The sequence below is a fragment of the Colletotrichum graminicola genome (genome assembly GCF_000149035.1).
Source record: "Colletotrichum graminicola M1.001 genomic scaffold supercont1.24, whole genome shotgun sequence".
Lineage (NCBI taxonomy): Eukaryota > Fungi > Ascomycota > Sordariomycetes > Glomerellales > Glomerellaceae > Colletotrichum > Colletotrichum graminicola.
Genome location: NW_007361028.1, coordinates 494,079 through 513,622, shown reverse-complemented (window position 1 = coordinate 513,622; position 19,544 = coordinate 494,079). Strand labels below are relative to the sequence as shown.

Genomic DNA, 19,544 nt, shown 5'->3' with positions numbered 1-19,544 from the left:
GTCAAGACTTCATGCCTCAAGTGCTGGGAAACGTTTGATGTTGGGTATGCCATTGACCGGCACTATTTATTCAGCGAGCCCCCTCCCTTCAGAGTAGTTGGATCCGCGCTTCTACGCAGAACGTTTATAGTAGAAGCCGTTTACGATATACAGTTTGCATTGATGGTCGTGCATCCCGGGGGCGACGGCCTTTCTATAGAGTTTCTGGTAATCTTGACGCCCTGCTCTCTAGCAAGTCCAGCTGGGTGTCCGTAAGCGGGCTCGAGAGGAATGATTGCCCCACAGGTGAGTCTCTCTCTCTCTCTCTCTCTCTCTCTCTCTCTCTCTCTCTCTCTCTCTCTCTCTCTCTCTCTCTCTCTCTCTCTGCACCTCAACCCAACCACCAAAGATTGCCGACGGCCACCGTCTCCCTCGCCCACCGGATGATCCCCGACATGCCTCATCTCCCCCCGCCACCTCCCCAACACCGCCCAATCACGTCCCCCGTCCCAGCCTCCACGCTCCGATAAGGAAGGCGCACAACACGTTGCCCGCGGCGTCTGTCCGACGATCCCGTCACATCAATCCCCCCCCCCCCCCCTCCCTCTTCTCCCATTACGAGCATGCGCTGCGACCTCTCACCCGCAACTCCGTATCGGCACCGGGCTCCCCATTACCAAGCAGGGCCCATCCCCCTCCCCTTCCGACTCCGAAATGCGGCCTGCCTTCGGGCAAAGCCTGGGGGGGAAGGGACGAAGAACGGTTTCACACGGCCGTTATCGACGCACTGCTACCCACAGCGTGCTCCTTTGCAGATAGACATGTCACCATACCTCCTCCTATCTCGGCCGGCTGGGGGAAGCTTCTCCTCCACGACTCGCACCCAATCGTCCCCCCCCAATTGGACAATCAGCGCGGGCTGATACCACCTTTGCTGCATCTGTAGACCCGATAGCTATCACGCAATGCCGGGACCAGTGTTCGTGTGATGCTGGGCGCGCTTCGCATCCTTACAAGAATGACGTCTTCCTCGATACTGCTGTGCAAAACCCTCCCCTCCCCCGATCTCTCCGGTGACCGTTCCGTCGTGCCCGACCTACCTGCGGGAAAACAGAGGTCAAAGGTGTAGTCCGAATAGCTTCGCGAAGCAACGCCCATCGAAAAACCTCAAATTTCACAAGCCGTCGTCCCCCGCCCCCCTCCCCAACCAGCCGAGGCCTCAGCCAACCTGCCCAAGATGCGCTCCCAAACCCTCCTCGCCTTCCTCTCGTCGACCGCCCTCGCGTCCGCCAACTCCCCCTACTACCCAGAGGAGCAGGTTCCCTTCGCCGCCGCCGCCGACGTCGGTGCCGACACCACATCCGACTTCAAGTGTGACCTCCCGCCAGTCGTGAGCCCCTCCGACGGCCTCCCCTCCGCCAAGGACCTCTTCTCCTCCCCCGAGGCCATCCGGAAACAGGTCGAGCGCCACGCCGCCATCGTCCGCGTGCCGTCAATCTGCTACGACGACCTCGGCGACTTCGACACCGACAAACGCTGGGACGTCTTTTACGACCTGCACCATGTCCTGAAGAAGACGTACCCCGTCTTGTAAGTCCTCCCTTTCTCCCTCTCTTTCTCTCCCTCTCTCTCTCCCTCCCCGCTCAGGTACAGCAACCCATCACTCCGACGGGGGAGGGGGAAAAAAGAAGAAAGAAATAGTGAAGGAGAAAAAGGAGAAGGAAAAAAGCCTCTGACAAAAAAAAAAAACCCGCCGCTCAGCCATGACCGCGCCGAGCTCGTCAAGGTAAACACCTTCGGCCTCGTCTACACCCTGCGCGGCTCCGACCCCTCCCTGAAGCCCCTCCTCCTCGCCGCCCACCAGGACGTCGTCCCCGTCGCCGACGCCGCCACCTGGACCTACCCGCCCTTCTCCGCCCACTTCGACGGCGAGTGGATGTGGGGCCGCGGCGTCTCGGACGACAAGAACTCCTTCACCGCCCTCCTCTCCGCCCTCGAGACCCTGCTCTCCGGCGGCTGGTCCCCCACCCGCACCGTCATCCTCGCCTCCGGCTTCGACGAGGAGTGCTCCGGCAGACGCGGCGCCGGCCACATCGCCACCCACCTCGAGCAGACCTGGGGCAACGACAGCATGGTCCTCGTCCTCGACGAGGGCGGCATGGGCCTGCAGCAGCTCGACGACGGCACCCTCTACGCCCTCCCCGCCGTCATGGAGAAGGGCCACGTCGACGTCTGGCTCGACCTGCACGTCATTGGCGGCCACTCCTCCGTCCCCTTCCCCAACACCGGCATCGGTATCGCCTCCGAGATGGTCGTCGCCCTCGAGGCCCACCCCTACTCCCCCAAGCTCACCACCGGCTCGCCGCTGTACGAGCACATGGTCTGCCAGGCTCGCTACTCGCCCGACGCCCAGCCGCGCATCACCGAGCTGCTCGAGGAGGGCGACCTCGACGCCCTGGCCGCCGAGCTCGTGGCCATCGACCGCCCGACGCACTACCGCCTGCAGACCTCGCAGAGCGTCGACTATTTCCAGGCCGGCCAAAAGATCAACGCCATGCCCGAGAAGATCCGCGTCGGCGTAAACTACCGCGTCGCGCCTCAGAACAGCATCCTCGAGATCCAGCACAATGTCGTCGGCTACGTCAGCGCCATCGCCAAGAAGTACGGCATCGCCGTCAAGGCCTTCGAGGGAGACGAGGACTACCAAGAGTACGCGAAGCGGCACGCCACGAAACTCGGGTCCGTCAAGGAGCTGGACGACGCGGTGAAGCCCCTGTACGACGTCGACTACAACGGCACGCTGTATCTGAGCCGCACCCAGGCGACGCAGCCCGCCCCCATATCTCCGACCAAGGGTCCCGTCTGGGACCTCTTCTCCGGGACGCTGCAGTCCACCTTCGCGTTCGACGGCGGCAGGGTCGTGCCTGTCGGCGAGCTTATGACCGGAAACACCGACACGAGACACTACCTGAGTAAGTCAGACACGATTTGCGCGTGCCAGCTAGAAGCGAGCGTGAGGGAGCTGACCGCGAATAGGCCTTACGCGCAACGTCTACCGCTTCGTGCCCATCCGAAACGGCGCGACCCTCAACGCCCACACCATCGACGAGAGGATCAAGATCAGCGCACACATGGAGATCTTGAGCTTCTACTACGATCTGATCCGCAACTTCGACTCTGCAGACATTTAGCGCAGTATGCCAGCTTCTTCCGCGAACCATGTATGCACACCATCTGTTGCAGCGCGTCAGTCACGCGCTCCAAAGCAGTAACTCTTTCAAAAATCAAATCAAGGATAACGATTCTCGTGCGAGGCGTAAATGACCAAAGACGGACATGTTATGAGCAGAATAGTATTCGTTTGAAATGAAGTCTAAATATGCGAATGACTCTGGGCATCCACTCTTTGGGAATGCCCGGGGGTATGTATGTACTAAAAAAAACAAATCAACATGTTGAGATATTTACAGCCTCGTCAACAGGCATGATTATGCAAATGATAATGAAACATGCCGGAACCGCCTCAGTTCACTGTCCTAGTGACCAGAGGACCACCCGTTGTTGGGAAAGCGACGGGGGTTGACAACGCGTACAGGTCGAACATCCGGGCCCCGCCGCAATAGTTGGCCGTGCCAGTGGTGGTAGTGACCTTGCCACTTGTGGTGAATGTGCTGACGCTGCCGTAACAGTAGTTCTTGCAAGCCTTGTTTCCAACCAGCGAGGTGACAGCAGCGCCCTTGAAGTCGAAAGTGGCACCTCCGTAGCACTCGTGGTAGTACTCGAGGAAGACATATGGCATCTTCGTTGTCGAGGTCGGCGAGTTGCTAAACTTTGAATTGGCATAGTCGATGCAGAGCTCGGGGGTGACGCTGTTGTTTGCGAACAACCCGGGAAGCGCATGGCCCGTGTTGGTATCCTGGAAGCAGCCGACGTAGTAGTAGCCATTGGTGGCTGTAGCCACGGGCCCTATTGTTGTGCTTGGTGCCGTGCCGCTCAAACTGCTGGCCGTCGTTGATGCTGGAACGGTAGGTACCCTACCGGTCGACGACGCGGTAGACAAGACAGCACCGTCAGATGCAGGGATTGACGAGCTGAGGATAGAGGGTGAACTCGAAACCGCAGAGCTCGTAAACACCACGATACTTGAAGACGCGCTAGAGGCAAGCGGGGAGAGTTGGTAGAGGTCAAGACGGCTACCCGCACCACAGTATTGGAACTAGACACGTATTAGCTCGAGCCGTGCCGTAGACATTGGAAGATTTACCTTGTTTCCCATGCAGAGCATATTGCACTCCGCGAGCGGAGCGGGCACAGATCCGGCGTTGGTCGAGTTGCCGCAGAAACCTGAAGGCTTGTGTCAGTAAACAAGTGAGGATAATAGGCATAACGTACTCACATTCACGGCCGTACTCCACACCCATGAGTTTCCATCCGTCGATGGAACAGAAGGAAGCGCAATCTTCGACAGCCATTGTGTCTGCGGCGGTAAACTTTCCGGTCAACGCGCGGCCGTTGACGCCCTCTGACTGGCAGCCCAGGAACTTGTAGTCGTTTGCTTGCGGCACATGCTGAGGAGCACTCGGGATCTGGTTGGGGACCGTGTTTCTGTAGACTGAAAGCCTGTATCCTGCTCCGCACAAACCAACGGGGGAGCCTGCGCATGATGCGGAGCATTCCTGCTCCGAGGTTTTCGTCTCCGCTGCTTTGACATCCCAGCCGCAGTAGCACTCGCGGCTGTACTCGACACCAAAATAGTTGAAGGCGCCGCCATTGAATGCGCCCGCACCGCAGAATGCAGCGCACTTGTCCAAGCTCATGTCATCGGCAGCCAAGAAAGCTTCGTTCAAAAGGCGTGTGCTGTTGACAAGGTCTTTATAGCAACCGGCGTATCGCCACTGTCCATTGACGACTTCGGGCATGCGGGGGTTCAGGGGGGACATAACCATCGTCGACGTCGGGCTCGACGAAGCAGTTGTGGAAGTGGAGGTGTACGAAGCGATGGTGCTTGTGGTAGTGATGCTGCCACCGTCGCCGCCGCCGCCGCCGCTGCTGGATAAAACCGAAGAGCTGGCGAAGCCGCTCGAAGAGAAAACACTGCTGCTGGAGGACAGCGAAGTTGATGTGGCTGACGAGAGAACGCTGGATGCCACAGAGCTGTATGACGCTGTGCTGCTGCTAGCCGAAGAGAACGCGCTTGATGAGGTGGCTGGAATCACCCTACTGGAAGATGCTGCCATGGTGCTAGAGGTCGTCGCCACCCGCACCGATGAGCTTGAGCTAGGGGCATTGAGCGACCCATAGAAGCCTTGGATATCGAAAGAGGTAATGTCGGCGTACAGGCTCATATGTCCGTTGTCGCCGCCGCAAGCTTGGGTATCATCGCCCGTGCAATCAAAAGTGCACAGGTTGAGAGACTCCTGCGTATAGGTGGAGGGGTTCTTAATGTTTCCTCCACACCAGCATTCCTGATGGTATTGGACGCCAGACAGAATGAAGCCTCTGTCGAGGCAAAGTCCCTGGCACTGCTGGAGAGTGTTCGTCCTCTGCTGGGCGGCGTTGTTGACTGAGTTCGCCAGGTTACGGCCGAGATTGGTAGTGTCTTTGAAACATCCCACCCACTGATAGCGCGCAGTCCCGTTCGTGAGAAGAGGTCCAACTTGCTTGGTAACAACGGTACCCTCAAAAAGGATGTTGTGTAAACCGGAAGCTTGGCCCGATACAGGGTCGTTGCCATCGGTGCTGATAGTCCACAGAGCGCTAACAGGCTGGGACGGGTGGTTCGGCTGGACAGGGGCTGCGTGTACGCCAACACTGCCTACCGAACATGTGCCCGGCGGAACTTGTGTCCCTTCAGTGAGCTCGTGGTTAGGGTTAAGAGCAAACAACTGAGGCGACGCAGGTGGCTTAGAGATGGTTATCGTTAGAGGTGCACCGCCCTTGTTGCAAACACGGATCTGTTTATCGACCAAGGCGCCGGCAAGAACATTTCCAAACGTGACCTTGTAGTCCGAGAGTGCGTTCCAGTTGCCAAGACCGTCTGCCAACTCAAATGTCACAGCGGGCGGGTCGTTGACGGAGCCGCTCAGCGTGAGAACAGCCGTACCACCATTGGACCAGATGGCTATCTTTGTCGTGTACGACCCAGAAGCCTGCTGGAAGAATCGAAGCGGGACAGACAAGCTTTGGCCAGATCCAAGGGAGGAGCCGGCAGCGGGGAAGTTGGACGATGAAAAGCCGGAGCCCAAACCGCCATCGCCAGTGATATTGGTGTAAGTGCCGGCATCGTTTTGCCAAGCAAAGCCAGTAAAGGTCAGAGTGCCGTTGCCCGCGTTTTGCAACAGAGCTGTGGCAGTCAAACCATCAGGAGCGTCTCGGAGCACAAGCCTTCCAAAGGTGATATCGGAAGGGGTCGCACTGAGGAAAGGGCCTTGCTTGACAGCAGTTCCTTGAAGTGACACTACGGTGGTTGAGGCGTAATCTGCCGATGCGCTAATCGACAGAGTCAACGCGCTGGTGAAGAAGCCAGGCACAACTTTGGCGGCTGGGTTGGAGAGGTCCCACGTCACATCCAGCGAAAAGGAAGTGCCCGCGGCCACAGCGCCCTGTGGTAGAGTTGAGTTGGAACACGTCCACGAGGGGTCTGAGACGGAACAGCCATTGACTTTTGTGAGTGCAACGTTGGCTTTACAGCTGACTTTGGCGCTGGCGGTAGATCCCATCTCGAGGGAGCCAAACTCAACCGGGCTGGTGCAGTTCACAGCAGAGTTGACGGGAGCTCCAAAGCATACGAGCTTGTTGTTGTTGGCGTGGAAGAAGACGCGGCCGTCTCCGAAGACAGGACGCTGGTACTTGTTCGTTCCCTGGGACGATGGGAGAGTGAGAGGAACCATGACACCATCCTGGGGAACGGCTCGGAAGGCCATGAGACCGGTGTTGACATCAGTGACCCAAACCTAGTAATCATTAGTGAATCCGCCTCATCGCGCCTATAGGGTAGGAAGATCATTCTTACAATTCCGGTGCCTAGTCTTCCATTGTCAGATGTGACAGTGATCTGGCCGACACCGACTCGACCGGCAGAGACCCACGCTGACTTTCCTGCAAGACTGAACTGGGGCGCGCCCTTGGAGTCGAACCCAAGCTTGTATGCAACGAGACTGCCACCGATGGAGGATGCATAAATGTAACCACCTTCGGCTGGGTAGCTACCAAATCCACCATAGACAGAATTTCCAAGCTCGATGGTCTGCAGCACGCCGTCCCCGCCATCTGGAGCTTGTCGAAAACCGCCAAGGTTGTCGGCATTCACCACATAAGTACGGCCCTTCTTTCCCGCAGTCACACCGATTCGGTTGACTCCGGCGCCCTTGAAGACGGAAGGGTCCAAAACGGCCAATCCGGAGGAACCAACGTCGCGATCGCCGGCATCGAGGCCGATGTAGTCGTAGGGTTGGAAATAGTCGATCAAGGAGAGCTTGCCAGCGGCGGATAGCTCCATCCTCACAATACACTCGTCTAGTGTCGACATGGGAAGCCTGCCACTCGCAGGCACGTTGCCATTGGCGTGTCCTTGGCCGTTGCCAGTGACGAAGAAGATGTTGTTGCCGATGGTAGGCAATCCCATGCCGCTCTGCCAGATGCCTGCTTTACCACCTGTTTCGGTGGCCAAGTCGAGCGGTTGAGGATTGGGGGCGCCCGGCGCGGCTTCGGTTGCCCACATACTGACTGGACCGACGCCCGGGGTCTTGCTGACCGAGATAAGGTAGCCGGTGTAGTTCCAACGACCGCAGTGGGATCCAAACGCCGCAACGATATGCCCGTTGAGCTCGGTCAAGGACGGCCGCTGCAGGGCCACGCCACCGACAAAGTAGCGGGCGGGATCATTGTCGGCATTCATGCCATCGATGAGAACCGGAAAGCCGGCAACGTCTTCGAGGCTGGGAATCCGAATAGCGTACATCTTGTAGACTCCATTGGCGGTGCCGGAAGTGGTCCCGTCCTTGTAGCCTTTGGAGAATAGGTACATGATGTCGGTGTTGGGGTCGATGATGGGAGTACCAGTGACACCAATCCAGTCGGGAATGTCGCCGCAGTTGCTGTCGGCGGCACTGAAAGGAGGCTGAAGCGTCCTGGTGTTCAATACGTTGCCCGTCTTGCTGTCAAAAACACGGACGATGTTCATCTCAGAAGCTGTGATGACGAGCTCGGATTGGCCATTGGGCGTATATACGAGGGGCTTGGCCAGCCATTGTTCTCTGGCAACAGGGGACATAAACGTCCATAAGTTCTTGAAGCTCGAAGAGCCTGCGACGTTGGGGTCCAAGTTGTGGTTTGGAAGGTAGCCTGATTGAGGCAGATCCTATCATGGGCAATGATTCGATGGTTAACAAGCGTTTAGGGAAGTGGCACGCGAAGGTCTCGACCAGTGCCGAGATGCGAGCCGGTAAAAGACTGAGGACTGTAGAACTTACAGCGTCACGGTAGGAATCGGTCGAGGCTAACGAGGCAACAAGCACTGGCAGTGAAGCCAGTGCTGCAAGAGACAATCTCATGGCGTATTATCGAAAGACAAAAGTAGTAAACAAGTGAATGTCTGCTTCGGGAAGCGAAGGCCCAAAGATGCCTTGAAAGAGCGGATAGGGCGGAGCACCTGTTGGCAGCATATTCAAGGTCCGGGGGACAGAGTCAGATAATAAACAAAACGCAATGAGTACCAGAATTACAGATCGAAAGCAGAGCGCGGCAAACAGTCATCAGACGCGGAGCAACAAGGCCGTTGCCGTATCGTGTTGTCAAGGGCGTTGCTGAGAGAAGACATGGTGCAGTGACTAGATCGGCCACGAGGGCAAGGAAGCAAGACGGCGACGCAGAGCTCCCGACTGCTGCTGCATGGGTGACTACTGCATGGGTCAGTGGGCACACACACACATGCCTCGAGCGGGCTGAATTGGGGATCGCGAGGTCCAGTTCCGTAGGGATGGTGCAGACGCGCCCAGGCCGGGTTTGATTAGGGCGAGATATTGAAGGCGCCAGAGACATTTCAGGGCAAGCGGGAAAAGCACAGTTGGGCAAGCAAGGAAACTTGGAGAGGGGTGAGGTTCAAAGGAGTGTCCAAACAGCACATTGAGCAAGCGCACGCTCCGAGCGGGGAACATGATGCGTGAAGACTGGATCGAGAAAAAGAAGCAAGAATCGAGACACGGATAGTGTCCAAGGGAGCGAGCTGGGGCTAGGCGCGGTGACTGCTCACACCCATGAGCCACCGAGGGCGATGTCTGCCATGAGTGAGAGCCACGAGGAGAGTCTCGGCGCATCCAAAGAAGCCGAGACTCGTGGGAGAGGCCATGCGAGAAGGCAGGGATGTTCGGATGGCGGCACATGGACAAACAGTGAAAGACATGGCAACGCGGTCTGTTTCTGCGGCGGTCATGGCAAAACGGGACCCTAGTCGAGGTCGGGTTCGATCAGATCAGATCGGACAGTCAATAGCAGCCACATCGCCGGCGCCTCGTCCGGCGGGTAAAAAGAAGCTCGTGTAGTGGTGCTATTGGCGTTGGCGTTGCGGACTATTCTGCTGTCACGGCCGACTGGAGCGCTCTCGTATGTGTGCGTACGTGTGTTGCTGGCGCCGATGCTGAAGTGAAATGGGATTCTCGTGGAGGGATGTTTGAATTGTGGTTGATTCGGTTCCATCGTGCCTGTCTAGCAATACGTCCGACACGCGGGTGACTAGTGGCCACGAGTAGATTGGGCGGGGAGGACGTTTGGTGTTGGTCGGCGTATCCGTACGTGTTCCACTATCGGCAGAATGGGATCTTCGAAGGTACATCTGGGTTGAAGACCGGCATGGAGAAGAAGCAAGTAAACGTCGTTGGCTTGTAACAAGACACACAGACGCGTAGTGGTGGAGCAAACTCCGAGCTATGGATGGAAGGGAAGGAAGAGCTCAGGCTGATGATGCATGATGCAGGTCCGGACAGGGAAGGAAGCTTGGGGAAGAGATTGGGTGGCTTTCTCGCTTAGCCCGATATGTCAAGCGCCTTTCGCACCTTGGTCGAGGGAGGAGCATGCACCTACGGTACCTAGGTACGTGTGTACCTGCCCTTTGCTGCACATCGCGCCTGCCAGCAGCACACAAAAAGTGAGCAAGGTTCCAGCCTACCTACATACTAGTTTATGTAGGTAGGTGGTGTGGGTAGGTACATAGCCTTCAAGAGGCAATTGCAGCTTTATTGAGTAAACTCCATGTACGGATACCCATGCATGTGCACACTGCGAAGCTGTGTCCTGCAAGGGCGGCTGTCGGAATGAATGACACCTACATGAGACCGACTATTTGAGGCTGCAGCCGCAGGTGAGCAACTTCTGTTTGGCGTGGACATGGCCGAAGTTCGTCCCAATGGAAAATCTGGAAGGTAATCACCGTCCGGTCCTTCCATCTGGAGGCCGTGGCGCACCTCCCCGTTGGCCCTTCCGTCCCAAATGGGTGGTTCGAACCCTTCCTTCAAAGCAAGAGCCATCCATGCTGTGTTACTGGCCACGCATATCCCATTCCGACCTCATCTGCAGGCTGCAGTTAGTTCCCTCTCATCCATCGTTCCTTCCTGAATTATGACAAGGCTGACTCGACTCGTTATTCTTATTTTGTTTTTGTTTTGATTTTTTTATCGCTCTTGCTCCTCTTCGGCCTTGTCTTCTCCCCACCGTCATGTCTCTGTTTGCCTTTCAACTCGGTCAAACAGCAACCACCACCGACATTTCTCCATCTGGTTTTGTTTGTTTGCCTTCAAGCCCAGCTGAACTCGACATCTTCACCCGCCACTTCTCAACGCGCCGTGTTCCATCAACCACACACACATACAAACACACACACACACACACACACAACGTACGAACAAACATGGCCCAGGCTCTGATGAAACCCAAACATTGGACTCACTTTGGCCCATAGCGACATCGTGATGCGCGCCGCTCGTACGACGCTGCGGCCCGCCAGCCCGCCCCTACCGCGCCCTGTGCTCACTCTTTGCCGCACTTTCGATTGCTCCCGAACGCCTTTTGCGCAGGGGTAAACAAACAACACACCTTGCCGACTCTCGTCCCGCCCTTCATCTCATGTCGAACTAGCCTTTCAGCGCATCTTCTTTCTTTTCTAGCGAACAAGACTCGTGCCACCTGCTAGCACGAGCTGGCCTCAACCGGTACCGCGGCTCGGGGTCAAGCCCTTTACCACCTCGCATCGCACTATTGTTTGCCCTTCCCCTCTTTATTAATTTCTGCCGATTGACATGTCAACTTTACGTGTCGACAAGTTGGCAAACCACTCAATGGCCGGAGTTCCCGGTCCCGTTCGACCTTTGAACCCACCCCTGAGACTGGCGGTACGGCGGCGGTGGGGCTCATCTATCCGTACTCACTACAAACTTTGGTCTGGATACCTTCCGCTGTCTGCTGAAAGATCCACCGCTTGTATCCGGCGAGGCGGCGAATAGACTGCAAATATACGCGTCATGGCCCCGAATATTTGCTATTCTCAAAGTCTTATCGCCTTCGAACGACACATACAGGTCCTGACATTTATCTGGCCGGTCCCGATTCCTCGAGTTCGATGGCTCAAAGGACCATGGATGCCGACTGCCGAAAGACGAAACATGGGCACCTTGCATCTCAATAGACTTGGGCCCATTTTTCCTCCACCACGGGTGTCGGCTCGGCCCACCCTTCCTATACGTGTCAGGGGAATTATAGACAGGCCTTTCCTCCTTCGTCGTTTCGAGCTACCTGCCAAACAGCTTACACATTGATGCGTTGACGACAGGCCGGCCTGCAGCGCCGGCTTAAGTAACAGCTTTACGAATTATGTCTCCTGCATTGCTGGTACACGATGTGATGAGAGTCAAGGCAAACTGACCGCAACTACCCTGATAGTTGTCTAGGTGCTGTGCCTGCTTCATCTCCGCTTTTTGGCGAAACGGCGTGTCGTCTCCCTTTGCGGCACCGGCATGTATCACACGTTAAAACCGCATGGCAATGCGGTGGCTTACAAGCGCCATTTGAAAAACGGCTTCCGCCATCAACCGTATTCTCGACAGGCTTTGTCTCTGAGAAGGCGCTGCCATGTTTCTACCAAAAGTTGGGTTAGCACGCAGCCTGCCAAGAGCTTCACCCGGCCTGTGGCGCGTGCTTCCGACGATTTCACTTGTTGCCTCGTCCATCATTGCCGTAAGTGCCAGAAGTCGTTGCCAAGATCATGTGGCTACCATCGCCAACCTTTGTCCCGGCCCACCACAGCATTTTCACCTCGCTGTTCGACACATCCACCGCGGCCCCTTTACTATGTTTTCTTCCATGCTGTAACCTACGACCAGGTAGGCGGTTTATTATGTAGGTGCTGCGCTCCTTGTCCGTACCACTCAGCGATGGGTCGCTTCGATCCGCGATGCTGTGGATTTTTGAGCTACCTAGTGCTCCTCGCTATTGAGTGGAAACCCCCTTTTTATACGGTACGAGCAGGCTGATAGCTAGCTTAGCCACGGTAATGCAACGTCGAGGATCTACCACGGAAGGTGGTAAAAAGGAATTGGGCCATTTCATTATCCTCTTCGATCGCCTACCTACATCTGCCGGGGCGGCTCCATCTTTCTTTCCTCCGTCATCTCTCGAACCACGGCAGAAGGACGATCGATGAACACCCGCCTAGCCAGCACCAGACGACTCGACCTTTTCATCCATCCGAAGCGAGACGACGAGGCCTTGACGGAGACGAGGAATGTTCGCACGCCTTGCGTTGGTATGGCTCGCAGCCACCTCTGTCTCGGGAGCCTACGTGCAATGGCAGGACTGCGGCGGCCCGGCAACCCAGCCCGATGTCTTCGTCCCAGGGAGCATTTCCGCGACTTTGGTGTCGTCAATGACGGCCGCGAGAATTTTCTTACCCTGCGGGCTGGGCGGTGAATGGAAGAGGCCGAATGCCAAAGGCTTTCTGCTATGGTGCCCGCCGCGACAATCCAAGTCAAAATGCTCGGGCGGTCTTCAGCATACCGCACCACAACGAATGCGACATGCAACGAGCCAGCCTTTTCCAAGAACTGGGTCTCGCCCCTGGCACATCCCGTCGGTCTCTACGTGTCCATTGCCAACGATATTGGCCCTTTGTCCCCGTTGTCGACCTTTCACATCACTTTCCACCTGGAGGGGAAAGATTCAAAAGAGATCAGCTGCCAACAGGCCAACATCACACCGGCTCTCAGTCCGACCATCTCCTCAGCCATCACTTACTCGGCTTGGGCTCTCTTCATCTTCGTGCTTCTCGTCGGCATCGCACGCTCCGTCTCCAGCACCCCGATCAATTTCGATAATGATGAACCGCGCCCAGTTCGGACAGTCCTCCTGAATGTTGGGGACTGTCTTCAGTACCTTGAGTTCATTTTTTTTTTGTTTGACTGGTGGGCTCAACCTGCGGTACCCCGGCTTCTATCAAACCAGTTGTCAGTCATCTCAGCTGGTGGTCACTTTTTATTAACGGCCCAATCACCCACGGGCAAGTGTAGCAAAGTGTGGAAGATGGAATCTACGTGCTGAACGGCACCTATGGTTTGGAGTTGATGGCCCAGATTGCCGGCGTCCCCATGTCGATGGACACCTGGCTCAACATGGCCATTCTTGTGTTCATGGTTGCAGCAAGCATTGCCTTGGTTCTCAGGGTCTCCTGGTTTGTGAGCAGCAACCGCAGCTCAGACAACTGGCCGTCGCAATCGAGCCACGGTATACGGCAGGCCTGTAACCGTACCTTGCGTGTCATACTGTCGTACTTCATGTTTCCTCTGGTGGCTTTGTCCTTTTACCAGCTTGATCAAGCCTCGTGACTACCTCTTTATCACACAAGCCTGGCCGCCACGCCCATCGTCGCCATGGTGGCTGCCTTTGTCTGGCTCATTCGGCAAATCCCAACACGCAATCTAGGCGCCCTCCTCTTCGACAGCACCAAACGATACAGGCAGCTGCCTCCTTCCGAAGACTTCCAGCGACAAGACGAGAGGTTCATTTTCATCATCTTCGCTCTCACTTTTGTTCGGGGCGCTGTCGTTGGCGGGTTGCAGATTTCCGGCGTAGCACAACTGGCTGTTCTTGGGGCTTGCGAGCTGATTTTGCTTGCCAGCATCGCCGGGTTCCAGGCGTACTCAACATTCTCGGTTGGAAGCATCGCAGCTACCATCAGGCTCTGCAGTTTGGTATTCCTGATGGCTTTTCTGCCTGGATTTGCCACCACTAGTATCTAGAGTGCCATTGGATACTTGCTCTTAACTATTCATGCCGGCATGCTTGTGCTTGGGTTTCTCGTCCCCGCAGCTTGTGATCTTGCCAGCATCGTCAAAACCTGGTGGACAGCGCCAAAGCCCGATGTAGGTCTTATTTTCTGCGGTCATCTTCCGGTCTAACATTTTCACTCTGGTAGGCTTACGGGCTTCGTGAGTTACGTCGGCGTGATGTGTCGCCATCAAATCTGTCCATGCATACTGCCAACGAGCTCGCCACATCATATCCAGCACCATATGATGTTGAAGAGCCCAACGCAGTCTCCTTGCGGCCGACATATAGGCCAGGCAGCCCCAGCACTATGCGCCTGAGCCATTCGACCGCTTCAAGTCGCTACTTTCGGTTACCACGGTCGAGCGCATCCCTCTCATCTGGGGACCATCCACGCAGCCTAGGCTCTTCCATTTACAGTTCCTCCAGGACGGTCTCGACTTCCAATTCCATCACAGATATGCATTCTATGCCACTCTCTCCACCGCTCGTGAGTCCGACCCCCTTGTCCGAGTCAATCTGGGAGGAAGTCGGCACCACGTCGCAAGCCTCGCCTACCGGTGTAGACAGTGAGCCGCTCGGCGCGCGATGGAACGACTATTCCTTCCGGGAGGCAGATCTTTATTACGGCGCCCCCCGCCCGCGGCCTACGGGGAGGGCTTCGGAAGAGCTGCCCCGGCCGCCTGCTCCTCGCCCATCCTTCCGCTCCTCATCGGGATTTTGGGTCAAGGTCACTGGGCAGGCGGACGCCTCCGAGCAAGGTTTCCGGGTCCCTTGCTCAAGGCCGCGCCCGGAAGTGGGCTTTGTGGTCGTCAGACCAGACAGGCCGAATAACCTCGGGGACGGTCCGGGTGGCGGCGCGATGCGGAGTACCTCTCCGGGCGCTTGAAGGATTTTATAGTGGGTCTACGAAGACATGCCCGAACGAGCTTTGTAAAGGCTGAAGCGCAAGGTGCAATTGGGAAAGGCTGGTCAAGGACAATATTGGCTTCTGGAAATCATGAGCGATGTCTCCTCGCAACATGTGTGCCTCATGGTCTATGTGACATTTGATCAAACAATCACTTGATGGTTGAAAAACTTTGCCATGGGCCAGCTTCTTTTCGTTCAGTCGCGGTCTGTCGGTGACGATGTGTGGTTCCGAGCACATCAAATCTACCGACGTCACGAGAGGCTCGGTCGAAAGGCAGGGTTCAGGGCAGTTGAAAATTCTATCGCCACAAAGGAAGGTTGTTTGAGGGAGCAGGGGTGGTAGAGTTGCAACCAGAGAGGGGGGGGGGGGGTTCAGGGATGTCGGCAGGTTTTGTACTAATAGTGTTACATACGTAGCACGCGCTCTCTTCTAACGACTGGGAACTGGACAGCCACGACGGAAGAGGGTAGCCGACGTTTCATACAGGAATCCGAGTCACAGTCAACCAGGAGAAGTTGTACTAGTACGATGGGAATGCCATTAAATCGTCAAGAAATGGTCGCATATGGATAGACCAATAGTATCCGGAAGAAAAGAAAAAGAAAAAAAGGCCGTACCAGAACGAACACGCTCGCTTCCGCAATTCTGAATAATGGAAATTGGTATCACAGTATCAGGCCACTCCCTTTTTTTTCCCACAGTTCCACCCCTGCCCCCCCCCCCACTCAAACGCTCTATCTGCTGTTGTTGGTATCGGGCCAAGTCTCCTCGGTATCATGAGTCGTGAGCAGCAGGTCTGTAGTCTTCGTGATGCCCCCCTGGTCCAGTATGTTCTCGGTGCTGTCGTCGGCCTTCGTCGCCGAGCTCCCCGCGACGGATGCGACCCGGTCGACACCGGCGCCCAGCGGTTGCATGCCGCTGCGCTTGGTGCCCCAGGTCTGCAGCACGTACCGCGACGGCGTCGTCGTCTTGGGCGGCCGCGAGACGCCGCTGCTGCCGCCGCTCGCGCTGCGGCTCTTGGCGGCGAAGTACTTGACCATGGGCGCCAGGGGCGGCACGCACGCGATGACGATGCCCACGCACGTCTCTATGATGGACCACTGGATGGCCGGCGCCGAGTCTAGGTAGTTGGAGAGGTTCTGGATGGTCTGGATCCGGATGGCCTGGATGACGGTGACGAAGACGCCGAGGATGAAGAGGCCGAGGAGCACCGCCTTCTTGCGCCGCTGGATCTGGGAAGTGATGATGACGGGGAACGGCAGGAACATGCTGTTGGGCCGCCGTTTGTCAGTTTTCTACCAAATTTGGGGGTCTTTCTGGAAAGGGGGAGAGGGAGTCTTACATCAAGACGTCAAAGACGATGGTCAAGGACGAGAACGCCAAGTAGAAGGCCACGCCATTTACGCAGTGTCCCACGTCGACGGGGATCGACGGGTCATACTGCTTTTCAACCTGGTTGTTTTGGGGGTCAGCCAGAAGACACTTTTCCCATCCCTTCCCCGGCATCATTTTCTTTTCTCTCTCTTACCGGTGTGCACAGAAACACGAAGACGAGGAGGAAGGCAATGTGTGCCATCGTACACGTCACCGCGACGATGATGGTGCCCATCTTGTAGCGGCCTTCTGGGAAGAAGCGCAGGTAGGAGCAGAGCAGGCTCATTTTGAAGCCCCAGAGGCTGACGACGTAGCTAGAAAAGAAGGGCGGCCGTTGTTAGCAAAACCCGGGTTTGGGAGACTCGAATTCTGGTGCCGTGATCGAAACTCACAATGGTCCGCCTATGAATTGCAGCTTTTTAGGAAAACACCGTCAGCATGAGTTGCAAGCAGAGGCGGAAAGCTTCTCTCACCTTGCCAAAGTGAAAGACATTCTGGTCGGGCATATTCTTTAGGCTGGTGATTCCAAGGCCCCATTTCGTCTCTGTGGTTCTAGTTAGGGACGGGGCGGAGAGTAGAAGGTTTCGTCGCAAATGTCTTACGGATCACGGTGCATACCGCATAGCCACAGGCTCCCAGCTGAGTAAGGAGGGGGAAAAGTCAGTATCAGAAACCATCAAGACCATGATTCTCGTGTCGAACCTACCCAGGAGATAACAATCATACAGTCATCTGGGACATAGATTCGTCAGCGTTGGCCTCCGTGCGGCAAGACTAGCCCTCCCCTCCCCTCGATGCTTCTAACGTACCATATCCAACGGCCTTGACCAGCGTCGTCCGGACATACAATCTGAGGCAGACGAGCAACAGCGCAATGGAGATGAAGATGACGCAGAGCGCGGCAATGTGCGGCCCGCTGGTCGGCGTGTCTGTTGGCGTGTTGTAAGTCCAGGCCACCATGATGCCCGTGATGGGAGATTCGATGCCCCCCCTCTTCTTCTTTTTTTTTCTTTTTTTTTCGTTTCCTATGTGCAGTGGCTCGACGGATCAGAAGGGGACTGGGAGAAGAGGCCATGTATAAACAAGGAACGCCACAAGCCAAGACGTTCGAGAACAGCGGGTAGACGGGAGGGAGGGCGAGAGGGCCGCACGCACTTCTGCCAATACCGTAACCCTGCCTGCCGGGGCGGGGGCAGAGAGAAACAAGCAAGTCCAACGAGCGTTCTGCTGCCCGCGTGTATCAAGAGCCGTTTGCGACCCTGCGGGCTGGTGCGTCAGACCCTTGCCTGCATTGCCTGCTCGAACGGCACTGCACGAGGGAGGCGTCGAGATTGCCCCCCCCGCGGATGTGATGTGGCTTGCTGAAGAACTTGGCATTGCCGGGATACTCCCACAATCCACTAGCAAGGTTGTTTTTTTTTCTGTTTACCATTATTGTTATTGCCATTCTTCTTGTTGTAACGCTATTTCTGATTATATGGAATCTTGTTGCTTTTGTTACCAACAGTGTTCCATAATCTTAACTTGGCGGGAGAGAGGGATCAGAAACGAAACCGCGGCTGGATGGCAGGCCGTGCTCCCACGGTACTTGACCACACGGACTGCCGCGCACACACGACAATCGATCTGCACCCCAAGTTACCGAAACAAGACATGTACTCTCCCCCCAGTAGCACACACACACACACACACACACGCGCGCACAAGCGCGAGAGAGGTATATAAGATTAGACGTTTATGACACGCATGAGACAGACTTCAGTCAAACCCGGCCTTGCAGCGGCGGTGGCCCGATCCCCCCTTGCTGAAGACGATCTTGGTCCGTGAGCCTTGGGACGCGCCGTATCCAAGACGAAATAGAACAGAGAGAGAGGGAGTGATGATGATGAGATGCATGGCTTTCTTGTTCATTAGCTTATTGGAGGCGGCGTTCAAAACCGGGGAGGGGGGCTGCCTCTCCTGGAAATTGACACGTCACATTCGGAAATCGGTCAACCAACCCTCGGTGAGAACTTTTCCGTCTTAATTTCAAACCTTGCCGTGCTTTGCTATGCCCCGGACGCATCAACGGACACCACCTCCGAGCTCCTACCCTCGCATCGCAAAGAGAGGAAGAGGGAGAGGGAGCATACTACACTACGTAGCGAAATGAGCAACCAGCCAGGGATCCCCTCGAGGCCTCGATATGCGAAAAATAATTCAGACGGACGGGGGGTGTCTGGCCTCGTAGGGCCCCCTTCCCGGTATGATCCCACCTCTCCAGGGGTTCACGAGTCAAGCGCCCGCGTCGGGCTGGGTTGCGGCCATCCCGGTGGAGCGAATCGGGGATCCGGATAAGACTCCGGTTATGTGGATCATCCCGGCCCGTACCCTTGCCGCTCAACCAGCCCCCGGGCGGTCCCCATCATTACAGACGAACGACTTACGATCTTGGGATTGTTGGTTCAGGGTTGCAATGGGCGCACAGGACGGGGGGAACGCAAAGTCCGCATCTTTCTCATTTGTCAGCGCCTTTGTTTTTCTTTTTCTTTTCCTACTTTTTTTTTTTTCCCTACACGCAGGGGGTTTGGGGGGGACGTTGCCAATACTTGTGTACTTTTGGGACAAAGTTTAATCCCCCTCCCCTACTAGTTGACAACCGTCGGCCCTTTGCTCCTGGTTCGTAAACAGACCGCGAGCTGGCCAGGGTGAAAACCAGCATCGCGGCATGGGCGTACGGGGTTGCTGGGCTTACCGCTCCCCGAGCCGAGCGGAGATCATGTCCTGAACGGTGCAAAAGCGCGCAGAAGTGCGTAACCCAAAGTTGGAAAATGTCGGCTCTCCTCCTCCCTCCATCGCCGGGGTGCTCCCACTTGCCATGCTTACGTCGCCACATTCACACCGGCATTTCGAGGGAAGGATCCAATCGCGAAGGCCAATTGAGGGAGTAGATAGAGAGAGAGGGGCCGCGTCGGGCAGAGTCGTGTACAAC

General features: G+C 56.3%; 4 protein-coding genes across 4 annotated transcripts; 2 read left to right on the top strand and 2 right to left on the bottom strand.

Annotated features, from left to right (window-relative positions):
* Positions 1 to 1,216: 1,216 nt before the first annotated feature.
* GLRG_06482 (peptidase family M20/M25/M40) lies at positions 1,217 to 3,170 on the top strand (the record flags this gene model as incomplete). Its single annotated transcript, XM_008097167.1, has 3 exons — positions 1,217 to 1,569; positions 1,741 to 2,951; positions 3,016 to 3,170. 3 exons carry the CDS (start codon positions 1,217 to 1,219, stop codon positions 3,168 to 3,170), a joined length of 1,719 nt encoding a protein of 572 aa, XP_008095358.1.
* Positions 3,171 to 3,502: 332 nt separating this feature from the next.
* Positions 3,503 to 8,531, bottom strand: GLRG_06481 (WSC domain-containing protein; the record flags this gene model as incomplete). Its single annotated transcript, XM_008097166.1, has 5 exons — positions 3,503 to 4,195; positions 4,244 to 4,323; positions 4,376 to 6,932; positions 6,992 to 8,338; positions 8,451 to 8,531. 5 exons carry the CDS (start codon positions 8,529 to 8,531, stop codon positions 3,503 to 3,505), a joined length of 4,758 nt encoding a protein of 1,585 aa, XP_008095357.1.
* Positions 8,532 to 12,996: 4,465 nt separating this feature from the next.
* Positions 12,997 to 15,175, top strand: GLRG_06480 (uncharacterized protein; the record flags this gene model as incomplete). Its single annotated transcript, XM_008097165.1, has 7 exons — positions 12,997 to 13,424; positions 13,535 to 13,743; positions 13,942 to 14,250; positions 14,345 to 14,381; positions 14,435 to 14,447; positions 14,578 to 14,776; positions 14,853 to 15,175. The coding sequence occupies 7 exons, from the start codon at positions 12,997 to 12,999 to the stop codon at positions 15,173 to 15,175; spliced, it is 1,518 nt and encodes a 505-aa protein (XP_008095356.1).
* A 758-nt stretch (positions 15,176 to 15,933) lies between these two features.
* GLRG_06479 (uncharacterized protein) lies at positions 15,934 to 17,533 on the bottom strand (the record flags this gene model as incomplete). Its single annotated transcript, XM_008097164.1, has 8 exons — positions 15,934 to 16,468; positions 16,542 to 16,651; positions 16,728 to 16,887; positions 16,966 to 16,988; positions 17,047 to 17,117; positions 17,176 to 17,212; positions 17,280 to 17,305; positions 17,383 to 17,533. The coding sequence occupies 8 exons, from the start codon at positions 17,531 to 17,533 to the stop codon at positions 15,934 to 15,936; spliced, it is 1,113 nt and encodes a 370-aa protein (XP_008095355.1).
* Positions 17,534 to 19,544: the final 2,011 nt, after the last annotated feature.